The sequence below is a fragment of the Rosa chinensis genome, chromosome 1 (genome assembly GCF_002994745.2).
Source record: "Rosa chinensis cultivar Old Blush chromosome 1, RchiOBHm-V2, whole genome shotgun sequence".
Lineage (NCBI taxonomy): Eukaryota > Viridiplantae > Streptophyta > Magnoliopsida > Rosales > Rosaceae > Rosa > Rosa chinensis.
In genome coordinates, this window is record NC_037088.1 from 51,484,145 (window position 1) to 51,509,791 (window position 25,647).

A 25,647-nucleotide genomic window follows, 5' to 3' on the forward strand; every position below is an offset into this window, starting at 1 on the left:
TACAGAGAGCATCATAAGTAGTGCATTCCAGTTAAGCTACATAAGACCAAAAGTTGATTGGAATATGCTTTATACAAAAAAATAAAAAATAAAAAAAGATTATTTTAGGCTTTTTTAAGATTACAAAATTAAAAAGCAGAAGGTAAGATTATTCCTAGGGATGTGCTTTTCAGGGCATCGGAAAATATAGAAAGGGTGAGGCTATTTTCACCCTACCAAATGTTTTATTTACCTTGCAATTAAATTTTTATTATAAAATTTCTAATTTCACCCTCAAATAATTTTAATAAAAAAAAAAGATATTACCATTGAAAATATGAAATTAATTAGAAAAAAAAAAAATTAGTACACATCAACCCAATGCCTTCTAGTTTCTTTTTACTTTTTTTTTTCCTCCTCTCTATTTTCTCCCTGCATCAACTATTATGACATAGAATCAAACATGAATCACATGAAGTAGAAACTAACAATTTTTTTCACTTGTTGCTATAACTTGAAAATTTTGTCTAATTATTTGTTTGGTCGGCTAGCGATGAAGAAACTAAGATGATAATTAATTTTTTTGGTATAGAAAGTTGTTATGATAATTCATATTAGAATGCCTGTTGGGTAAAGTTTTATTTATAACAAAATTGATTTCTCATTTTCTGTTAATAATTGTTGTTAAGGACAATTTTGAGATTTTAAAGAAAAAATTTGGTTATAAGGTGAACAAAGTATTTAGTATGGTGGAAACAGACACAACCATATAGAAAATATTTGTCCTTGTCCCATAATAGGTCCACGCACCTAATAAGAGCATGTCCAATAGTTTTTTTTATAACATATTTTCTATATTTTAGATGAAAATATGCATTTTTTTTTTGGCTCCAAACAGCTTCCTTATACCTATTTCTATTTTATACAAAGTGAGAGAGAGAAAATAAATTTACAGCAAACTTTAAAATCAAAGAGAATCATATTTTAGGAAGTTTTTAGGGGTGCGATCATACCAGCAATAATGCACCGGATCTCATTAGAACTCTGAAGTTAAGCTTGCTTGGGCGAGAGCGGGTTATCCCACGTGTGCATGCCTTATGGCCACACAGGCTCCACGTCAACATGTATAACTTGAATATTCGCCACACGTGCGGGGGTGTGTTGAGAATATATAGGTCCTGTGAGAGAATCCATGACATTTGAGCTATAGTTTCTTGTGAGTTGTAATGGTGGGCTGTACCATTGTCCACTCCCAGCAATGCTGCTGCTCCAACTCTCAGTTCCTCCATGCTTGGATTCATCCCTCTAATTATACCGTTGTTCATTTTGCAATTTCAATTTCTAACTTGACAAGTGACTAATGAAAAAGTAGTGTTTCAATCGAGAATATATTGTGTCATTGGGCTGTAGAATTGGAATTTTTGGAATTTTTTCCATCTAATTTTGAGTTTTCAATTTGATTTATTGTAGATACTCAATATCTAAAATAAATGTTCTTGAATTTATTCTCTCTTCTAATATGATGTTGCGTGTTTTTTTTTTTTTAACATCGTTGAAAAAGCATGAAATTCTAAATATCAATGCAACTCAATTCCTTGACTGTAGAAGCAAATTTTATACATACTTGATCAAAACTACAAAATTGATCCCAAAAAGATAAAATAAAAAATAAAAAAGCTAAATATAGAGTACTTGTAAAATATGAAAATTAAACAAAAGGCCTATAATTTTAAAGCGATTATGATTAGATGGATATGTGATATATAATTAGACATTAGTACAGAGTTGCACTTCATTAGTAGTCTTGTCAGAGAGGTCTTCATCTTTTGGTGTAATTCTATAGTATATTGCATAAATTATCAATTGAAATGCTCCAAAAATTGCACCGAGACCGTTGCTAATCAAAATGAAGTAGTCCACTTTTTCAATAAGAGCATAGGATATCCAGCAAGCAACTAGGGTTGTACATAGGCTCGATACAGCTCGTGTTCAACTCGTATTCGACTCGCTTTTAGCTCGTTCGGCTCGTGTTTGTAAGATAAATGAGCAAAGTTTGAGATCAATAATAAGCTCGATAAAATAACGAGCCGAGCTTGAACAATAATATATTCGGCTCATCTAACTCATGAGTAGCTCTAGTTTTTTTTTTTTTTTTTTAAGTTTTCATTGAAACTTAATGAGAAAACTCATTTAGAATGGCATCCCTTATAAACTCGTGGGTAGCTCGAGTTAGTTAAAACTCAACCTGTATTAAAACTCGACTCATGAAAATTTATAATATAATGTTTCTAATCTCCAATCTTTAATTTCTTTTTATTATCTTCCTTTTCAATTGGAAAAGAATCTAAGCATTTAAGTATAACATATTACAATAAAGTCAAAAGGGATTTGTGTGAGATGGTTAGTAGTCAAATTTGGATTATTATTTTAAATTTACTTTCTTCCTTCTTTTTTCTTAATTTAAAGTAAAATGAGCCAAGACAAGCCTGTTCAAACTCGAGCTCGTCCAATAAATTGAGCTGAGCCGAGCCTAGCTTGAGCTTAAGAAAAATATTCAAGTGGGGCCGAGCTTGAGCATGGAAAAAAAATTTCAAGCTTTAGCCCGACTCGAGCTCGATAAAAAAACAAATGAGCCCAACATGATCACCTTGGTATTCGCTTCGACTCGGCTCATTTACACCCCTACCAGCAACAACCATTCAGGAAGTTGGCCACTAGGAGAGTGAATGAGATATATTTCACACTTCTGGTTTTAATGACATCTCTCACATTGAACAAAGGAGAGTCATACATGAGGTCATTGAAAAAAATCACAGATCACTCCAACTACGACAGCCCTCAAAGGTTGATTCATTGCCATCTTATGCTTAGGTATTGCCAACATAGTTGCAACCACCAAAGCCCGAAACAAAATAAGTTCACATATAAAGTATGTAGCAACCCTCTATCGTCCTTTTGATGCGGCATAATAGAAGAATATAATAAGGTATATAAGCTCTATAAATAATCCAATTCCATTAATAGTGACAACTAAAATCTTGTTTGGGTTAATGAATGGCAATCCGTAGTAATACCAGAACAAACAGTTTAACACTGTTGTAAGGTAAGGTTTTGGATCGAAAGCTTCCACATCTTTTTTTCTCCATATTTGTATGAATGTAGGAATTGGGGAGAGAAAAAGGCCGCCATAGATGACATTCCCAACCACACCAACCACAAACCTTGCATCTGTGTGCACCATCTTTGCGAGGGAAATGACAAAGAAAAGGTATATGTGAATGAAAATAAGAGAAAGATATCGATTATTGAATGAATGAAGATATTATAGTCACCCTCTCCCTATTTATAGAGAGTGTCTTTTAGCCTAATTGGGCACTGAAAAGGTTTTCAATTCTTTAGTATATTAGAGAAGTAGGTCTTTTCCTAGAAGGATTTGTAAAATCAAATTGAGTTCAAACTTGCTACTCCTACTTTGTGTAGGAGGGACTTTTATAAAAATAAAAAAATAAAAAATAAAAATAGTTTATTAGAGTCCGCCCACCTAATAAGAGCATATCCAATATTTTTCTTATAACTTATTTTATGTATTTTGATTACATTTCCAAATTTAAACAAATACTACCATATTTGACTGTGGGTAATAAATTATAGAGAATGTGATAGAGAAGCTATAGAAAATAATTGTCATATAAGAAATCAATACTCTCCTTTTCTCTCGTGGGAGAAACCCTAGGGCTACTACTGGCTTTGATAGGTGGCAGCGCTGCTACCTCAACAACCACAGCCGGTATTTCCGATTGTGTTGTTGGATGGAGGTGAGGGCTACACTCATCGTCGCTTCCTTTTGACTCTCACAAGAGAGGTATCTCGACTGCGATCAATTTTGTTTGGTGGTGGTCCTGTTCTTTGGATATGGAGGGATGGCGCTGTCCTCCTTCCTATTCCTTTTTTGGGTGACCGCGGTAGCAGGTTTTAATGGTATCCTGTACCTTGGATTTGGAAGGGTGGTGGCGCTCTTCTTCCTAATCTTCTTCTCAGTAGTGGCAGCAAACAACGGTATCCCTTTGCTCCAAGTTTGGATTAGAGTCGTCTTCTAGATAACTCGTGTCTCAGGTGTGTGACCAACAGCCTCCCTTGTCCTAGGGTGGTGAGGGAGAATCTGGTTGTGTATGGATTTGACCCAATTGTGGATCTTTTGGTTTGTATTGGGTTGAGGTGCTTACATATTGACTTCTTGTATCAGAACGGTGGTGTTGGGATTGACACACATCTTGCTCAAACGTTGGCGGGGAAGGTTGTGGCCGCCAGCGGTGAACGGCTGGGTGATGACTAAACGGCTGGCCATGAGCTGCGGCAGGAATCTCTTCCCAGGTCCTTCCAAAGATTGGACTTGTTGGGCCATCTGGGCCTCCACCTTGGGTTTGCTCTTCTTTGGGCTAGGGTTTTATTTGCTTTGGATGGATTGGGTCTTTTTGGCGCATGGTATTGTTTAAATTTTTGTTATGTCGCAAGAACCAGTTGCTCTGAGGATCATTTTATTTTATTAGCTTTGGAGTTTCTAGGTTTTTGTTTGGAATTATGGTGCGTGGACTTTCTAAAAGGTGGGTGTACTGGGGGTTTCCTGGGTATTATTCTTGTTTCAGGATAGGTTTTAGGGTTCCCTATGGAACGATTCTTTTTGTTGACCCCATAGGAGTGTTTCATTTTTGTAATGCTTACTGAATCTATATAATAGGCTGACCTCTTTTCATTAACAAAAAAAAAAAAGCTATAGAAGAAAAATTATAGAGATTTTAACCTTTTAGTCCATATAATTAAGATTATATGAAAAAAAACTGTCAGAGATTGATGCTCTAAAAACCTTCACTTAAAATCCTCATACTCACACTGTCTCTAGTTTAGATCCGCCTAATACCGAAATTACTCGTAATATTTAAAAACTGTACACATGAAGAATTATAATTGGGTGATTGAAGAGACTCAAATATTCCATCCGCTATGCGGCCTGTACGAAAGATTTCTCATTAGATAGTATCAACAATTTTTTTTTTTTTGATAGTGTCAACAGTTGGCTTTTCTATTTCTAAATTTCAAAAAATTCAAACTCCTATCTTATCCTTTCGAGTCAAAAGACACAGTCCATTTTACCTGGACAAACGGGAAACCCAAAAATTACCCCCATCCTTGTAAGAAACGGTAGCTAGGAATCCCCCTCATCACGTTTACTCGTGGCACCCCCTCATTGGCCAATACACGTAACCTCTGAGCTTTTTATTTCCCCTAGTTTCTTGGTCACGACTCCACTTGCCAGCTCCTTCCCAGAACCTTCCTACCGCATTGGAAACTATATATCCAATCCCCTCGTCAAAGTCAGACACCCCATGTCTTATGCGCTTAAACTTCTCAGTCGGCTCCACGCGTCTTTGTTGGTCCTCCTCCTTACTCCAACTCAAAAATATTCTTCCAAACCAAACCAAAAAAAAACCTAGTCGCTGCTACAACCGAATCGCAATTCAGCTTTGGGTTCTCCCTCCTGGGTAAGGATCGATCGCCGTCGCTGTTGATCGGTTAGTGGTAATTTGATTTCCGATTGCAATTTTGATCGCGATGAATTCCTAGGGTTTGGATCGGGTAAGTTGTTCCCTTTTGATCGGGGGAAAGGGGGAGTGTTGAAAGTTTGGGGCTTTTTTAGTTTTTAGTGTACAGATTGTAAATTCCAATCTCGGGTTTGGAATTGATCATCTGGGTGTTTGAATCTAGGCGGTCAATTTTGGGTCCAATATGGCTGGGTTCTTGTAAATTTTGTGAATCTTTAGTTAGGGTTTGGTAGGTTTTTGAATTGATTTGTAGAAAGGTTGTGAATTTGAAAACGATATGTCGTCGGCCGGTGTTGCCGCTCTTAGTCCGGTTCACAGTGAGCCGTTGCTCACTGGTGGTAACTGTCCTGCTATGTCGTGTATGTCGTCGAGTGAATCGATTTTGATATACCTGTCTGTTTCGGGATCGACTACTCCTATGAGTGTGTTGGAATCGGATTCAATTGAGTCTGTGAAGCTTAGGATTCAGACATATAAGGGGTTTGTTGTGAAGAAGCAGAAGCTAGTGTGTGGAGGACGGGAGCTGGCTCGGAGTAATTCGATACTGAGGGAATATGGAGTGTCGGATGGGAATGTGATGCATTTGGTTCTTAGGCTGTCTGATCTTCAGGAGATCAATGTTCGAACTAATTGTGGGAAAGAGTTAACGTTCCATGTGGAGCGTGGGAAAGATGTTGGGTATGTAAAGCAGAAGATTGCGAAGAATAGTAAAGAGTTTGTTGATCTAGAGGAGCAGGAAGTTGTGTTGGATGGAAAGCCACTTGAGGATCAGAAGCTTATTGATGACATATGTAAACAGAATGATGGTGTGTTACATTTGTTGGTTCGGAAGTCTGCAAAACTTCGTGCTAGACCCGTTGAGAAGAACTTTGAGTTGTCTATTGTGGCGTCACATGTGGATGATGGGAAAAAAGAAATTGATGGAGAGAATGTGAAGCAGCAATATGATGCTGGTGAGCAAGAGTTTAGCAGAGGTTACAAAGTCGATGAGATGATTGAGCCAAGAAAGCCGCTGGATAGAGAATTTGGGTTGGAGCCTGTCATTGTTAACCCCAAGATTGAATTGCCGTCTGTGATCTGGGATATGGTTGATGAAACAGTTGAAGGACTAGAGAGTGGGAATCACCCAATCAGATCAATGGAGGGTACAGGAGGAGCGTATTTTATGTTGGACTCATCTGGGAAAAAGTATGTGTCTGTGTTTAAGCCAATTGATGAGGAGCCTATGGCTGTGAACAATCCAAGAGGGCTTCCATTGTCATTAGATGGAGAAGGATTGAAAAAGGGGACAAGAGTTGGAGAAGGGGCTTTCAGAGAGGTTGCAGCTTACCTTTTGGATCATCCAAAGGGTGGGCGGCGTATGTTATATGGTGATGGGAAAGGCTTTGCTGGAGTTCCACCAACATTCATAGTGAAGTGCTTTCATAGAGGATTCAACAACCCAGAAGATGTAATGGTCAAAATTGGTTCCTTGCAGAAGTTCATGGAGAATGATGGAAGTTGTGAGGACATGGGCCCTGGTGCGTTCCCAACTGAGGAAGTGCATAAGATTTCTGTTTTGGACCTGAGATTGGCCAATGCGGACAGACACGCAGGAAATATCTTGCTGAGCAAAGAGGGTGAAGGTGGCCAGACTATGCTGATTCCCATTGACCATGGTTACTGCTTGCCCGAAAGTGTATGTTCTAAACTCGCTTTATCTTTACTTTGACTTTCCCTTCCATTCATTTTATTTGCATCTGTTTGTTTTGCATACATATTCATCTGTTCATTGTCATGATATGGTCCTGTCATTTCTTTTCCCTTCCGTCCAAAATGTGTCCTGGTATGCCAATATGTGTCCTGCATCAATGATTTTTGACTGTTTAGGATTAGTCTTGATAATAGATGTATATTTCATTTCACCCAGTATACTTGAACGTTTATATTTTTCTACCTGTTATATGTTTTGATGTTCTAATAATGTATATGCTGTTATTGCAGTTTGAAGATGTGACATTCGACTGGCTCTATTGGCCACAAGCACGCAAACCCTATGCTGAGGAGGTGGTTGATTACATAAAATCACTGGATACTGAGGAGGATATTGCCCTTCTGAAGTTCCATGGATGGGAGATGCCACCAAAATGTGCTCGCACACTTCGGATTTCAACCATGCTGCTGAAGAAAGGAGTAGAGAGAGGGCTCACTCCTTTTGACATAGGAAGCATAATGTGCAGAAAAACCTTGAATAAGGAATCTGTGATAGAGGAAATAGTTGAAGAAGCTAACGATTCTGTGCTCCCTGACTCAAGTGAAGATGCTTTTCTTGAGACTGTATCCGAAATTATGGATCGCCGTCTTGATGAGATTGCTGATTCACTTTCCTGATGTCACTGCTGAATTATGTGGATAGGTATATACAGTTTATAGCTTACATGTGATTAATGGTGCATGTTCCAGTAGATCTCCATTTGGCTCATGCTCCTTGAAGAATTCCATCTCGTTTGTTCATTATAGACTTGATTCTCTTTTGATTGACGAGTTAAGGTCATGACAATTTCGTGTTAAATTCCAAGGCTTTGCTTTGTAATAGCAGTTCAGTGTTTCTATTGATGACAAGTTTGATTTGGTACTATCATGATGCTTTTTCTTATTAACTATTACACACACATTTTAGGGTTAATCTGGGAGTGGGTAAGTGCTCGTTAGAGCTGCAGAACCCCACGGCGAGTATCGTGATACATGTATTTTGCTACCCATTCTAGGAAATGCAATGCATTGTTATATGTAATTTGACTCTTGAATTGTTCAATTACGAACTTCCTTCATTGAAGTTGGACACATGAGTTGCGAGTCTTCACCATTCAACTTCTCCGCCAAAGCAAAAATGACTACATTAGGCAGAAATGGATCGGTACACAGCTCACATGGGCAAATGGCTTAACCATCATTTACTTGCACAGTGTCAGAGATGCCAAACCAACCCATAAACCGGCTCCGGTAGTTTGTACGGTGGTCCTTATCGCTGACACACAGATTTGCAATCTTGGTTCAGAAAGTAAATCATTGAATTTTTGACTGAAAATTCAAACTTTGAATCGTAAAGATCCCTCATTCTTGTCTCCAAGCTTTAAGCAAACCTTCCAAGCCTTTTAAAGTTTGAACTTTGAATCGTAAGATCCCTCGGCTCATTCTTCTCTCCAAGCTTTGATGAGTGACCTTCCAAGCCTTTTCTTCTCTTAGTCTTACGCTTAGTGGGTCTTATCTTCGTCCCCATGCCAGCACAATCCTTCACCACTTCGTCTCCATAATTACCTATCGGTTTTGCATAACATGGTTGCTGGAGTGCTTTGATTATAGACTATTAAGTTAGGATCACAAGTTATAAAGGAGGATTCAAATTCCTCCTGATTTGCCTTTACCCCAGCACGGCAATAGAGAAGTTGATGGGCATAGGCAATAGGGGAATCTGTGGGCACAGGCAAATGGCAATACAAGAAGAAAAGGCTGTTTGCTTGAACAAAAAGCTCAACCATCTCAAGACCATCCCCTGCATTCTCAAGACATGTGCTCCTACCTTACTCAACACCGCCGAAAGAGAGGAGCAAGTAAATGAAAGCCTCAAACTCAAATCTTAATGGTACTGGTAATGGATGAAAACCTCGCAACTGCTATATTAATTCGAGTTATATGTTGAACTCACTCAGTGTAGGAAGGATGTTTCCCTCGAATCTGCAAGTCCTAATGGACCCTTGAGGGTATTGAACTTGCTCAAATAATAATTGTATCTAATTTATGCTTAACTTTTGACAGGACAAAGAAATGTTAGATTAAATGCGTAACTCTGGGTGTGTTGCTCTCTTTAGGGCTGTAACTCTTCCGGATCAGTGTTGGTTGCTTGGATGTCTGCCAGATTGCACTGATTTCACCCATTCATGTGCAGGTTGTTATTGTACCTAGTGATGATTTTGGTGTTTATACCATTGAATATCAGAGTTTTTACTGATTGACACCACACATGCTGCGACTCTAGTGAAGAATACTGAACTGGAACGACCAATTTGAGTTGTTCCAACTTCTAACCTTTTACCTGTAGAGAACTTCTAATCTGGCTTGTTCCAAATCCAACTGGTCTCCATTGCTGAATTAGTCCTTAAGCTTTTTGGCATACATCAAGGTATAAGTAGACATAGCAATTGTCTTGCCGGCGCATGTGCTTGTCTCCTGTCATTTTGGGTTTCAAGTCAGATACTAATCAACCCCAATCCGATTTGTTAACCTGAATTATTTCCCCTCTCCCCACAACGCTAAGAATGGAACTTGTTTAACATAGCTATCTGAAATTATTAAATTGAGCTCTCGTTTGGCACACCCAAGTAGGGCTGGGCGCGGTCTGGTCCGGTCCTAGTTTTAGGGGAACCTGAGTAATCGGTCTCGGTTCGGTTCACAGTATTTTCCCACATCAGACCGACTGTAACCCGATCCGTAACATTCGGTCCGGGTTTTCGGGCTATCGGTCCTAGAACACAGATTTGGCGGATTTCCAGAATTCCAGCTTTCCCAGTTAACACTAGCTTTCCTGTTTTCATATGAATCAGATAAAAATGCAACACAATAACCATACAACATAAATCATAACTCATAGAATGAAGAGAATGACCACAGTGGCTGATAGAATGACAAACATGGGCTTACTTTCTCCATCCCTGGTATGTCATGTTTCTCCTCCGCCTAATATATCTCCTTATCTTTGTATGGATGATCTGGGATTCCCTTACCTTCGCCATGTTTAACTCTCTTTCTTGCATGGGTTGGTGTTGGGCTTGTTTTAACAGTTGGAAGTTGGGTAAATTTGAGGTTCTGCTTCAATCTTTTCACTTCCTTTTGACTTTCTTTCTAGCTTTTGGGGTAAGGTTTATGTCCCCCCCTTCTTTAGGTTGTATTTTCTTTTTATGTTATTAATAAAATAATAATAGGGGGACGGGCGGTGGGTTCCCAGAGTGTGGCAAATCCCTCTCCTTCGGGATTGAGAGTGGGACTTGTTCCCTACATCGTTTGCCTCCGAGGAGCTAATATCACCTAATCCCTTATTCAAAATTTATATAAAAAATAAAATAAAATAAAAAAATTTAAATATGTTGATGTATAAAAAAAAAAAAAAAGAGAATGACCACAGTACAATGAATCAACTATCAAGCATTACAAATTCCACAAATAATCAAATACAATACAACATAATGCATTTTAATGATTAATGCATTCCACTGATTCCAGAATAGCACAAGTGCATAGTAGCCACAACTTAACTCACAAATGGTTTGGCAAAGTACTCACAGTTTGAACTTAAAAAGAATAGAACAAAATCAACAAATTTTCCAACTGAAGATGACGAGCAAATGAGCAATTTAAGATGAATAGGAGGAATTGAGAAGCAATCAAAGCAATTGAAGATAAATATGAACATTGCAGCAACAACATCATTGCAGCAGCAGCATGACTCTCTTGCTGATCAATCTAAGCCTCCAACAGTCTACAAAAATATCAAATCAATTCCATAACACAACAAAACATGCATAACTCACTATCATTTCAAAATGTCGGCCACAAGTCCACAACAGAACACTAACACATAACACATTGCATCAGAAATTGTATGCATTAGAAATTTAAATTAAGTAACACACTAACACATAACTCATTGCATCAGAAATTTCAGTTGCACACTAACACACTATCACATCACAATGCAGTCCCACACTTTACAAAAACACAAACAAGTCAAAAACTGAAACACACCAATACAACAGAACACAAGTACACAACACATACTCACATAGCTTATATTAAGTAACCTGCATCAAGCCATCAAGCATCCAAGATGAAATATTTGAATCCACTGCTGCATCAATATCGATTGTTATCTTTGCAGCTTTTGAGAGTCTTCCCGCACGACCCTTTTCACTTGAGGCAGTATCCTCAAGCTGATGTTCTGCACCAAAAGTACTCACAGGTAGTTCACCTATTGTTTCAAATGCAGAAGCTATACAAAACCAAAATAGAACAAATCACACACCTCTTTCCATTTTTCATAGAATTTGAACTCTTCGGTAGTTGGAAAGTACTCAATCTCGGATTTGCTAGTAGAATTGATCCAATTTTGCATGCATATGAGTGCTTCCATAGTTCTTGGAGTCATTGAACTTCTATAGGCATCAATCACCCTACCTCCAGTACTAAAGGCACTCTCAAAAGCCACAGTACTAACTTGGACAGCAAGCACATCTTTGGCAACAAGTTGCAGATTTGGGTACTTCACTCCATTAAGTTTCCACCACATCAAAATATCCCAATCCTCTTCTTCAGGAGGATCTTCAATTGGATCAAGACAATATTTGTCCACTTCATGTTGCACAACCACCTCTTCCGATTCCCTCAACTCTGTTTTCCATTTTCTTTAACATGTCAGCCCTTTTGCCACTCAAGGTCCTTGTACTACAGCTACTGCTTCCACACCTTCCTCTAGTAATGCCACTCCCTGAACTTGTTTTACCTTTCTGAGGTCCATTTGAAGATGCATACAAGTCAGCAAGCTGCACAACTAACTCTTTCAATTCTTCCGATGCCTTCTTAACTTGCGAACCATCATATCCAAGCATATCTCGACAAGTACTGCCAAAACTCCTAAGCTTATACCTAGGATCTAGCACCAAAGCTACCAAAAGAAGCTTGCTCATGTCCTCCAGCTTTGCAAAGTACTTCGTAAACTTGGCTTTCATCTTCACAGCCATCTGATAAAGGGTTTTGTGTGCCTCATGCTCAAAATCTTCCTCATCTCTATCGAACAAGTCCTCTATCTCAGCTTTAATGCTAACAATGTCATGGAATGCTCGATGTGAGGTAGGCCTGTTTGTTGCACCAACTCTCAAGGTTACCTCATAGAAGACCTTCAAGAACTGCGCAAAAATTGCAGCTTTCTCCCAATCATGGTCATTTGGTGGTCCAATCCTCTTTCTGGACTTTGGATCAACCACCATAAAACCATCCTCTTCCCCATCAGTGTCTTCAGGTTCAGGTTTAGGTTCATCGAAATAGTTGTTGTACTTGTTGTCCTCTTCGTTAGCCATCCTATTAAAGGCTTTCTTAAGCTCTATGGAAGTCTCCAACATAATAAATGTTGAATTCCACCTAGTTGGGACATCTAAGACACAGATTTTCTTAGATTCCAACTTCTCTTTCTCAACACACTTCTTGAACAATTCAAGCCTGGATGAACTGCTCCTAACAAACTTAACTGCATTCTAAATTGAACCCACTGACCTATCTAACATTGTGAGTCCTGATCTCACAATGAGATTGAGGATGTGAGCCAAACACCTCACATGCAGAAACTTACCCCCTAAAACTGGTTGCTTCGACCAATTCCCCATTTTCTTCCTCACATAATCAATTGCATGCTTATTAGTTGGGGCATTATCAACACTAATTGTCAAAACCCTCTCGATATCCCATTGAATCAAACATGTTTCAATAAGCTTCCCTATACTATTGCCCGAATGATTACTAATTACACAAAAGTTGAGAATTCTTTTGTGCATCCTCCATCCATAATCTATAAAATGTGCAGTTAGCACCATATAGTTTATGTTTTGCATTGATATCCAAGTATCAGTGGTTAGACACAAACTCTGGCTCATCAATTCCTTCCTCAACTCCAATTTTTTTCCATCATACATCTTCAGAAACAGTTTCATTATTATTCTTCTAGATGGAATCTCCCACTTTGGGACAGCCACTGAACAAAAATGCCTAAAACCCTTCCTTTCAATTGCACTGAATGGCAATTCATCCATCACAATCATCTCAACTGCAGCTACCATACATCGATCCTACAACCACAATTTAACTGCTAGACTCGATTCACCACCAACACTTACACTCCTTTCACTACCCAATAGCGTCTGCCCTTTCTATATGTTAGGTCTACCCAGATACTTCTTACAAACATTATGAATGTGTCTCCTAAGAGAACTAGTCCCATTTTCATATGAATCACAAGACAAATCGGTTGAGCAGTACTTACATTAGGCACTAGTGACAGTTCGAACCTGCTGCATCTTCCCATCAACTGTTTCGAACACAGGCTTCTCAATCCTATCAAAGTGCAGCCAAACATCGGATCGAAACTTTCCGGCCTTCTCAACCTTCTTCCTCTTCTCCTTCGCTTTCGGGTCAACAGGTGGTAGAGCTGTTGAACTTGCCGGATTAGACTGACTTGTATTAGCAGCCAGAATTATAGCATTTGGGGTGCCCCCTGAAGCCATGCTTGTATCAGTTGACGCCATGCTTTGCAACGAACTAAGAGATCAGGAGAGTGAGTCGAGATTGATCGGGAAAGGATTGACTGATTGAGGGAAGAAATTGGGACAGAGGCTTGAGGCTTCAATGCTTGATCGACCCAATTCACTGATCGACTGATTAAGCCATTGAGGAAGAAATTGGGGAAGAAATTTGGGGGCTAGGGTTCTGGGTTCGTGTTCGACTAAATGAAGCAAAACAACAAAATGTCAAAATGTGAAGGACAAAAGGCTGAGTTCGTGTACTCGTATTTGACTCGAGGGTTAGTCTGAATGAGATAATTAAAGACCAATGAGAGGCTAACAAGTATACATGGTGTAGGTATCGGGCCGGTTCGGGTTACCCGAACTTAGAGATATTAGAAACCGAGATCAGCCCGTTAACAAGGTTGTCGGTTCGGTCTTAGCCCGGACCGTAAAAAAACGCAGCAAAGCCCGACCTGAACCGTAGGTTTCTCGGGCTTCCGGATCGGTTCCTCGGGTTTTCGGCCTCAAACGCCCAGCCCTACACCCAAGAAAATGAACAACGTTCTTGCATGAAGGAAAAATAAGGGGGAAAATGGATCCTCCCACACCCCAGGGATTCATTTTCCCTCATACTTCCCCTGCATTAATTGCACATTAATTGACTACTCTAAATGTTATTTTAATAGTTGTTATTACTAAATTATCTAATAAATTTTTTAATCTTGAATTGTTTATGTTTTGATAATAAGGATATTATTGGAAAATTGATGTTACCTACTTTCCTATTCATGCACAAACCAAATATCGGAAAGGAAAGTAAAATACATTTTCCAATTACTTTCCCAACGTTTCCAAATATTGGTAGGGAAACTAGTGGGAAATTTAGGTGGCGTTCGGTAACGTTTTCAAGTCATCTTTTTCATTTTATAAAATGAAAATGGCTTGAAAATGCGTTCGTTGGTCTGTTTTCAAAAATGCAGAAAATAATTTTTGAAAATAATTTTTTATTTTACTCGTAAAACAGGAAAACGACAAATAGACGTTTTCACATTTTCATTCTCATATTTTAGAAAACACGGAGATATATTTCCAAAACAAAGAAAAAAAAGAATGTGCTCTCTTCTTCCATATTCTCACGTCGCTATCTTCTTCTTAGGTCTCTCTCTCATCTCTAGTCGCAATCTTCTCTCATTTTTTAAAATTATTTTCGGAATAAGCTACCGGACACATTTTCGGATATCAAAAATCCAATCTTGTTTTCTCGTTTTTTTTTCAAAATCGATTTTTGAAAAATCATTTTTAAAAACATTACCGGACAAGCCCTTATTTTCCCATGCACATGGGAAAGACTAAGGAATTAATCTCTTTTCCGTGCATCATACAAGGCCTAAAATGAATGTATTTGCTGTGGGATAGTTTTTTTTTTTGGTCTAAGCTGTGGCATTCAATTAATTCCCACAACTCGCTTAGGAGCCCAAAAGGGTCATTTAACGTCCGGTAATGAAACTTTTTAAACCAAACTATCAAAACAAAAAGAATACTATATATGTATACTTTAATGAAAAACACATTTGCGACGAATATTCATCGGTAATGATTCTATACACTTTTTTTATGTGATTATAATTGTGCGTTTAATTTTAGTTTCTATACATATTTCCGAGATCCTATATATAAATAACAGGCTATAGCAAAGGAATTTCTGTGATTTGTTCTAATTTTTACGCTTTTCTTTTTAACTATTATAACCTGCTCATTAGGGCAATGCATATTTTATATGTAACATCTAGATTTTGAACTGTCCAGTTACTTATTACATTGAAGTTGAACACAGGAGTGGTATTTTGACTACCCATTCTGGGAAATCCTACTCACATGGTCAAAGCCATCAATTTACTAAGCTTTTCTGCGTGATATCTGTTTGTGGTACTCACAAGTCAGAAGTCAGAATTCCAATCTCGGTTCAGGAATCATATCTTTGACTGAAAATTTTCACATGGATTTGAGATCCCTCAATTTCGTCTCTAAGCTTAGATGTTTACCACTATAAACTCCACCCTGGTTTACTTAACTATTTCGCAACCCTTTAAATATTCTCTCAAATCTCTTCAAACCCCCCACTACCACAGCCTCTTCCTTCCTTAGCACAATACTTCACTTCATCTCCAGCAATGACATTTCACCTTGAGCATACTACTCAGTTTTGGGAAAAATGCAATCATTTAAGTTAGGATCACAAGTTATAAATTAAAGTAGGATTCAAGATGATGAATTCCATCCCTCCAGATTTTTCTGGCGAGGCCACGATCCATTCTGAACACCAATGGCAAAGTCTCCACGGTCCACTCAGAAGATTCTGAACACCAAAAGGTACGGATATCGGCACCTGAGAAGCCATGTGTGTGTGTGTATTTTGCTGAGAAGCTGAACCACAATGAACCAGTCCAATGCTCAGAAGTGCTGTTCTACCTTCCTGACCGCAGGAGCAATGAATGAGCTTCTGTGCAGGGAAGAGTGAAGAAGCAGAGTAAGCAAATCAAAGCTTTGATATCAAAGTTTAAACTTTCAGTTAGTGTTACTGATTTTGGAATTGAAGTGGCATATGTGCAAATCAGTGTGTTGCTCATCATAGATTGTGAATTTAAGGTTTCACTCTTAGGATATGGGCATTCAGTAACATAACATCTAATCTTACTTTCATAAAGTTTAGCACAGAGGTGTGGGGTGAGAAGCACCTCCAGTAGTGGGGTGTTCTTCATGTTGGTTATTCCTGAGTTCTCATCCATATCAACTAGTTAATCGATCAGATGGAGTTGTAATTTCAAACACATGTAGCAAATGAGCCGGTGTATGTAATTTGAGTAACTTAGAGAGTTATAGTGAAAGAAAGGCTCCAAATGGTGTCAATTCAAAACTTTGGCTCTAACATCACATTGCTTGTAAGTTGTAAGAAACCTAATTAATTCTGATTGGAATAGATAGAAGTCGAGCCAGACATCTGAATCTCACTGAATTAATCTTTGAAAGATATATAAGAAGATGCTTGCCTGCGGTTACACAATAGTTACCTATATTGTGCAGTCTTCTCTGTATTCAACTATTCATGTGGTAATGAGATTATGAGAGAGGTCCTCATTATTTTCGAATATATATGCTATAATGTTAGTGTAGGAAGTGCTATTGCTGGAAGCACATCTGTGATCTGTTAGAACCACATGAAAATTGTACTAAAAATTCAATGAGAAGTTATTTGTGGCCCAGAAAGCTCTTTTAAAAAACTTGTTTGTGCTAAACACTACCGAAAGAGGTCTTAATATATTAGAGCAAGTTCACTCGTTGGGTCACCCATTATTCACTGCTTTTTAGTGTTTATTTCCACCCTCTGGATCACTGGCACAGTTTCCAAACTGATCTGGGTCACCGGGTCAGTTTGCAGGTCACGAAAGTGACACAGAAAGTGATTTTGGTGACCTAGGTCAGTTTGGAAATTATGCCTGTGACCCAAAAGGTGAAAATAAACACTAAAAATTAGTGAATATATAGTGGATGACCCAACGGGTGAACTTGCTCTTACAAAAGAGTATGTACAGTTACAACAGGACCTTTATGTTTATCATGTTGTGCTAATTAAATTGTGTTAATGGGTTTCCATTAATTTTTATCTTTTAAGATTAAGCTACTAGCTAAGCTAGAAGCATTTAACAAAAGTTTCCAAGTTTTACTATCGCTGTTCTAGTCACAAAACTTATATGTTTACCATCTTGAGAGATACATTGTACGTACCAACTTTTTTTTTAATTTAAATGAGATACAAAGAATGTTTTAATTTTTTAAATGGTAAATTACAGTATAAACACCACAGAAAATACCATTTGAAAACATGTAAAGATATAAAAAAAATTATTTACCATCTAGAGAGATACGTTGTATGTAGTAGTGTTTTCTTGTATTGAAAGAGAGACGCATATACAAATTACCATTTGAAAACATTAATCTTCCCCTATAAAACTGCGAGGGCTTATAGTTCAAGTAAAGACTGTAAAGCATTACACCGACAGTGAGAATTCGACTCTCGTCCTGTTTCTCTTCTCTTCACTTCAAAGTCTTAAACTTTGCTTGACAAGAAATAGCAAAAATATATAGAAGAACAATGCCCTCACCACTGATATTCTCCCTCATTGCACTCATTTTAGTCATCAACATCCCTCCCTTTATTTCTTCTCCTAAAACACCAGTCAAGGGTTTCGAGGCACGTCTCATTCACCGTGACTCTCCTGAATCTCCGCGCCACAACCCCAAGGCAACGCATGCTGATCTTATCAAATCAGCTCGTCAGAGAACCTTGGCCAGACAAAACTACTTCAAAAGGCTAATGTCAAGTAAACCATGGCAGAAATTAATAAGTGCCCCCATTGATTTGGAACTAGGAGACTACATCATGAGGTTCCAAATTGGCACCCCAAAAGTGGATACCTATGCATTCTTCGACAATGCCAGCCGTTTGATTTGGTTGCAGTGCATGCCTTGCTAGAAATGATACAATCAAAGCACACCAATATATGATCCTTCAAACTCACCAAGCTTTGTAGAAGTAAGGTGTAGCTCTCTAGACTGCAACATAACCGCAGATACGCAATGCCCCGATCCTAATGGTATATGCAAGTACACGATTGCGTATGGAGATGGAAGATCTTCTGAAGGAGTCCTTGCTACAGAAACAATCACGCTCGAACATGATGGATCAAGTGGAAGCGCTAGCTTACCAAATATGATTTTCGGGTGCCGTCACTCTAATGTAGACCCGAGATCAGGTTACAATCCACCCGGAATTGTGGGACTAAGCAGAGAACCTTCTTCCCTGGTAGGCCAAATTTCGTATCCTCATGTTTCGTATTGCACATCAGCTAATAATGAAGGCAACCATAGCTCTGTTAAGTTCGGCTCTGTAGCAGTCATCACTGAGAATACTACTCAAACCCCATTGTTAACTGGTCCAATTGATTTTTACTCTGTAAGCCTAGAAGGCATTAGTGTTGATGGTACAATGTTGGACATTCCGAAATCAGTGTTCAATATGACGCCAGAAGGAGAAGGAGGGGTCTTCATGGATACAGGAACAGATCATACTCAGCTGGTACTGCCAGCATTTTATGCAGTCACCAATAAAATAGAGGATATCTTGTCGGATTTCAAATCCTTACCAGATGTGGATGGCAGGTTTCCAGTGTGTTACAACGATACGAATTTTAGATTGGATTCGACAGAAATAGTATTCCAATTTACAGGACTGGAGTTTCCGTTGAGTGCCAATAACACTTGGGATCAGAACTCTCTGGGATACCATTGTTTGGCTATATTGCCAGCATTTAGGGGTCATTCTGTTCTTGGAATGTACCAGCAAAGGAACGTAAATGTTGGATATGACTTCAATAACAACATTGTATCTTTGAAGTATAGCGACAATAACAGCGCCTAAGGCCAAAATAAAGCAGTGGAGTTTTGTGTTTTTGAAATGATTAGGTACTTGTTTGTCGTCGCTAGCATAGTGCACTGAGTATCTCTCATTCATTCTTTATATATGCCTTTCAGTTTGGCCAATCATGCACGCCCCTATGTCACTGGCAAGGAACCTCAATTCATGAATACACCATCAACCAAGCGGCAAGAGGACTAGCTCAACGTCCCCTCCCGAACCTGATGCAGCGAATAGCAAAAGTGAGCACATGAACCCTTAATGCAATAAGTCGTTTAAGGACTCAGTGAGGTCATATAGGATCAGAATCAATAACCCCAAATCATCCACTTCATATGATTCAGATCCAACTCATGTATGAAAGCAATTGCAATATTCTAGGAACAGGGTAGCCCAGCAAAAAGAAAAGGAAAAGAGAATATGCCAACACATAACGAGCTCATCTCTCAATTGGTGAGACATCAAGATTGACTTCACATTATTTTGTTTTAGTGAAAAGCTGAGCAGAACGTGTCTGAATTTCTTGTCCTTCCAAAAGTCTTAACCAGTGAAGAAGGGTAAGATAATTTCCCTTGACTTGTTAATGGACCTTTGTAGCTACAAAATCTATTTATTAATTTTTCATGCAAGAGATTAGCTTGATACAATAATACAGGGGCAAAACATAGAAGCAGTCGGATATAATTCTTGTATAGTTCACTACAAACCCCAAAATGAGGCTGAGAAAAGCTACTAACAAAACCAGGATGCGGGGAAAAGATGACAATATCTTTAATTTCTTGGAGTGAATGACTCCGAGTAAAGATAACTATATCTAAACAAAAAGCTAGAGATTATTCACAAAAATTAAGTAACATGTTGAAATAAATATCTCAAGTACAGCAAGACTAGAGGACTGAGCCTTTACCAGCTCCCGCACTGACCCTTGCTGCCCAGGACTTGCAGGTGGTTAAATTATGCTGGCTCAAGGTAGAAGTGACTATGAATGAGGAAGCCGGATCGGGGTTATGATACACCGTGACTGATATCTTGAACAGCTAGCGGAATCAGGGAATCAAGAGCAAGCTGGACTGTAATTCATCTACATGCTTGGGTGAGACACAACGCAAATGAATTAGGCACCAAGCTGTAGCAGGTTTCCAGGGTCCAAGATAGAAGAAGAAAAACAGGTGAAACTTCAAGCACCTGCTATATAAGAACCGGCGTCCCATAAATGGCTTGCACCAAGTCATGGTAACTTTGATTGCTTGTACAAATTTTGTCCGGCATATGTAGAGCCACAGTACGGACGTCTAAGAACACTGATTCACTTGGAGTATCTATAATCTATATTCGAATATCACCTTTCTTTCTGTTTAGGCTTCTTCAGCATCTGCTTTGATCTTTTCCTGCAATCAAGACAAAAGACATAAAAAATTGCCAACTTTGGAAATGGAATCCTTTTTTTTTTTTTTTTTGCAATACCAGTTAACTAATGCGTGGGAAGTACTCCACTAGTATAAAGAAACTACCTCTTAGTGGGCTTGCCACTGAAACCAGTTACATCCTTCATCATCTTTTTCATTTTTTTCCTGTAATCAACACAACCAAGATGCACAAAATGTCACCACTTTGTAGGCATGCCATGTAACTGATGTAAGTAAGTATTCTATTGAAACAACTTCAAGATAATTAAGATATACCTCCTAATAGGTTTACCGCTGAAACCAAAAACACCTTTCATCAATGAGCTTACATCCATAGAGCGCTCCTGCATAATTCTGTCATGGTATATTTTGCTCCCAATCTCAGTGATCTGTTCCTCCACTTCTTCCAAAGTTTGATCCACGTGAAGTTGAAGCTCCCCTTTTCTAATTACAGTTACACCAAAGCCATTTGCCTTGGCATCTCGAAAAACATCCTGGAAGGGGGTTAAGTGGACAGTTATGTATACATTTCAACAGATAAAGAAAAAAATAGGCAAAAATATAAATAAATAAAATAAAAAATAAAGCAACAGGAAATCTTATTCCCATCATCTACATAAATAGTACAGAAAGGAACAATTGACCTACTCTCAGAAAAGGGATTCAATTTGAGACTAGAAAACATATTGAAATAAAAAAGCATCAAAACTTGAGTTTCTTGACATACAGGGAAAACTTACATATGACAATTTGCTGAGATCATAAATCGCATGGAAATTTGCAACAAAGGCAATTCTGAGCTGATGTACTTGGAAAAATTAAAGTCAAGCATTAAAACAAATTAATTCCTTACCTTAGGTGGCTGGGGCACAACAAATGCATGGCCATTCCCAAGCATTTCCATTTGAGCTTGGATGATATAACAAAGGTTTTTGCAGTCATTAGTGTCCTCAAAACCAATGATATGATACGGCTTTGGTTCCAATTCAAGATCTTGAGCCATCTCCAATGAATAAAATCCTATTCTTTGTTCTTCATTATCATCTGTGTACAACTCGATGCACTGGGAAACAAAGAGAGAACAAACCATTTACTGAGTATCTTCCTTATAATCTGAGAATATATCCATACAAAGCTTAAAATCAAGTGGTAGTTAGACTATTCGATGATGAAAGTGAACTAGACCACCTAGAATTTTATACCATGCTAGACAACCATTAGAGTCCACATATTTAAAGTATGAGGAAATGAGCTAACAGAGCACAAAACTCAAAATGCATATCTGCCTTACCAGCACATAAGGAAGATCTAACCACCACAAATAATCTTCTTCCTTCACTTCTGCATATTCACGGTATTTGCTCACTACAGCTTGTGGTCCAAACAATTCCATCTCTCTCTTAAGCTTGCTAAGTTTCTTTTCCATGAACTCCTTACTTTTTTCAGGCATGTTGGTCATAAACTCAGCAGCTTCCTGTATTTCTTTTTCAGTGATCCACCGATCCAAATCCTTCCCCATGTCCTTCATAGTAGTTTTAATTTCTGGGTCTGTCTCTGCATTGTAGGACTCCACAAATCCCTGGGACCATTTCTTTGTGTGTTGCCAAAATTCCTTCCCTAACTTTTTGCCAGCTCTAACAGAACCGTCGCTAGCTTCTATAACCGTCTTGGAATCTGTTTTATTCTTCTTCCTTGGGTCATTGGCTGATAAGGAATTTGGAATATTCTCATTGGATTGGGGTATTGACTTCTCAAGCAAGTTATCATCTTTCTTGACAGGATATGAAATCCCAGCATTTTCAGAAAAAATTGCCTTCCGCTGCTCTTGAAAATAATTTAAGAATTCAGGACTCTTCTCTATAGGAGGACCTTTCCAGCGTGGTATAATTTTTTCTGGTGGGTCATATATGCTGATACCATCTACAGTGAAAACAAAAATTTATATCAGTGCCAGAACGTAGAAATCTGAACTGTGTGTTTACATATATACATTTAAAGAAATTATGTTTCATTGCTTGGTAAAACTTAAAACTCACAGCTACCACACCTCTAATTTCCTTGTCAAAGGAGCAAGAGTATGCTAGCTCATAACTGGCCAAACAGGCAGCAGTGGCATCTAGCTATTTAAGGAACCAATCTAGCTAACATTTACAAAGAAATGAGAAAACTAACATCACAACAGACCTTATTGAACTGGTGGTAATAATATTTAATAATTTCAGCATATTGGTAGATAAGTGCCGGAAATACGTTAATTACCTGCCCCATAATCGAGATTTTCAATATTTGAGTGGAGCCACCCATGCAGTTTCAACAGCTTTTGATTCTCTTTTTCAACTTTCTTCTCAAGACCCTTGAAGAATGTGACCTTATCTTCAGTATCCATCATATAAAATGGATCCCGCCCTACCAGTTCATTTTCTCGGACTTGCAAAACAATTTCCCGAAGACTCTCATCTTTCATCCATTCCAGTTCACTGTCATCATCCTTATCAGATCCAAGCTCTGCTATATTGGTGCTTGATTCTTGATCTTCTTTTTTTCTTGAAACCATGTAATTATCTCTAAAACCAACTCCAATCTTCTGAACTATGGGCTCAAATTCACTAAAATTTTCCTCTATCCAATTCTCTTGTTTCTGAGTAGGTTCTGTCAATGAAATGCCGCCATTACCTTCATGGTCTAATGAAGATTGGCGCCTTTGAACATCACCAATGTTGTCTCCTTCATCACTTTCTTCAGGTTTATGAATTGTTATATCATCAAATTTCTTATCCTTTGGACTACAATCTTTGGACGCATTTTTGGCAGGTGGAGAATCTGATGTTCCATCTAGAATCGCATACGTGAATGCATTGTTAGCCATATCCCCCACCTGGTTCTCATTTTTATCCCTTTGTAGCCTTGAAAGAGCATCACTTCCTAGAACAGGTTCAGTCTGGCAATCTTCATTTTTGTCACGTTTCTTAGAAAGATACTCCCTAGCTTCTTTCACTGACCTTATGACCCTTGGTTTTACTTGAACAGAACCATTCTTGGCCTTTTTTGAATCAACTAAAGGGGCATCATCTGCCAAGTCTAGATTCTCTTCACTATGTTTCTGGTGTTTAGTGCTTTGCATATCACCTGAAATTTCTCCATATAAAGTACTAGAAGATTGAAAATCCTCATCCTCAACAGAGTCCAACTTACTAAAATCTGCAGTGTTATTATCACTACCCATAGCTTCTCTGCAAACTCTGTCCAAAAGGTTAGTTAGAGTATTCGCCCCTTCTTCTGTATGCTGTTCAATAACTTTGGTTTCATCAGAAAACTCATCATTCAGAGGCTGAGTTTCTTTCTTATCATTACCAACCAAGGAATGTTCCATTTGCTCAATTTCACGTGCTTTCCTGGCCATATTTTTTATCTCCTGCACTTTAAGATCAAATTTTGATGACTTACTGGTCATGGAATTTGAAGAATCTTGTAAAGCCAGCTTACCATTTAATGACTTTGCGCTCACAATAGTGTTCATAAGTTCTTTCCTATCTAAATTAGGCTTTTCAAAAGAATCCAGTGGCTGTTCTGATGATTCTTGAACAACTTCCACTTCCAGGCTGCCCTTTTCTAACACCTCTTTCTCCTGTCTTGCTTTCATCTTTCTCCTCATCATTTCCTTCTCCAATTCTGTGTATTTCTCTTCTTTATTTCCAGAACCAAACAACTTCTTCAATGCCCACAACGCAATCAAAACATACACCATCATTCTCCCAACTCTAGATAGCTTTGGCAAGAAGTCCGGTTGGAGAGTAAAACCCTGAATTGTCTTCCCAAAACCCGACTCCTCACCCTGAACAACAAACTTGGCTACTGAACTATTCCTCGGAATCACATTTGCCCCACTCTCCATCTCCCTAGCTAAACTCTCTGCCTGCAAAATTTTCAAGTTCACCTCCGGCGATCCCTCTAATCCCCGCCTCTCAATTCGGCTTCTCCTCAAGATCTCATCCTCATTAACCAAAACCCTTTCCACATTACGATCAGAACCTTGATAAATTGTAAAAATCTGACCAGAACCAATCCCCCAGTACTCACTATCTCTCTTATACTGTTCAATCCAACTCTCCAATTTTCTCAACAAAATAGATTCACCAAAACCTTTTCGACTTGACTCCTTGAATTCACTAACTTCAGCTACACTATCATTACTAAATTCACCCTCTTTCACCTTATCATCAGCAACCCAGTTACTAAACTCACTCTCTCTTACATTATCATAGTTCAATTTACTCTCAGAATCATCAAAATTGCTATTCAAAAGCTGAAAATCAGAACTTGGGTTTAAAGGAACAGAATTCTGGTTCACCTTTCGGTCTTCAATGAGCTTCTTCCTCAGCGAGTTTCTGCGGCTCGTGGGTCGACCAAATTGTGCGAAAGCTTGAAACTTTGTGCTATTACATGAACGCAAATAGATTGAAAATGATGGGTTTTTACTGGGTTTTCTGTATCTAAATGTGCTCTTCGGGTTCCAACACTTATTGGGAAACTTGGTGAGGAAAGGTGGAGTGAAAGAGAGACTGTTGGGGTTGGTTGGGGTTGAAGAATACAGAAGCTCCATGGATGAAGATGGAGAGGTTACATAAAGGTTTGCCCAGACATTGGAGAGGTTTTAGGCTTAAAAAATTGACCCTAGCCGGTAAGGCAAATTTTTCTTTTCTAATCAAATTTATAGTTTTATTTAACTATTATATAAATATAGTTTTATTTCTCAATACGTGGATAAATAAAAATAAAAATATCTTCAATTTTTACTCGGATGATACTGAAATCAATGGCATACCTATTAGGTTTTGATCATTTAGGGTTAGTGTTTCATACCTATTGTAGAGAGATGTCAAGTAAGGTTT

At 38.4% G+C, this 25,647-nt stretch overlaps 3 protein-coding genes across 3 annotated transcripts; 2 read left to right on the forward strand and 1 right to left on the reverse strand.

The window, feature by feature from the left end:
* Positions 1–5,342: 5,342 nt before the first annotated feature.
* LOC112181994 (phosphatidylinositol 4-kinase gamma 4) lies at positions 5,343–8,194 on the forward strand. The gene is made up of 2 exons (XM_024320418.2): positions 5,343–7,254; positions 7,560–8,194. The coding sequence occupies exons 1-2, from the start codon at positions 5,854–5,856 to the stop codon at positions 7,944–7,946; spliced, it is 1,788 nt and encodes a 595-aa protein (XP_024176186.1). The 5' UTR covers positions 5,343–5,853; the 3' UTR covers positions 7,947–8,194.
* A 9,835-nt stretch (positions 8,195–18,029) lies between these two features.
* Positions 18,030–19,355, forward strand: LOC112169261 (probable aspartic protease At2g35615). The gene is made up of 2 exons (XM_024306276.1): positions 18,030–18,378; positions 18,508–19,355. Exons 1-2 carry the CDS (start codon positions 18,030–18,032, stop codon positions 19,353–19,355), a joined length of 1,197 nt encoding a protein of 398 aa, XP_024162044.1.
* Positions 19,356–20,004: 649 nt separating this feature from the next.
* On the reverse strand, positions 20,005–25,441 carry LOC112181999. Its single transcript, XM_024320426.2, has 6 exons — positions 23,018–25,441; positions 22,050–22,678; positions 21,612–21,821; positions 21,035–21,252; positions 20,864–20,923; positions 20,005–20,740 (listed from the first exon to the last, which is right to left on the reverse strand). The coding sequence occupies exons 1-6, from the start codon at positions 25,356–25,358 to the stop codon at positions 20,692–20,694; spliced, it is 3,507 nt and encodes a 1,168-aa protein (XP_024176194.1). The 5' UTR covers positions 25,359–25,441; the 3' UTR covers positions 20,005–20,691.
* Positions 25,442–25,647: the final 206 nt, after the last annotated feature.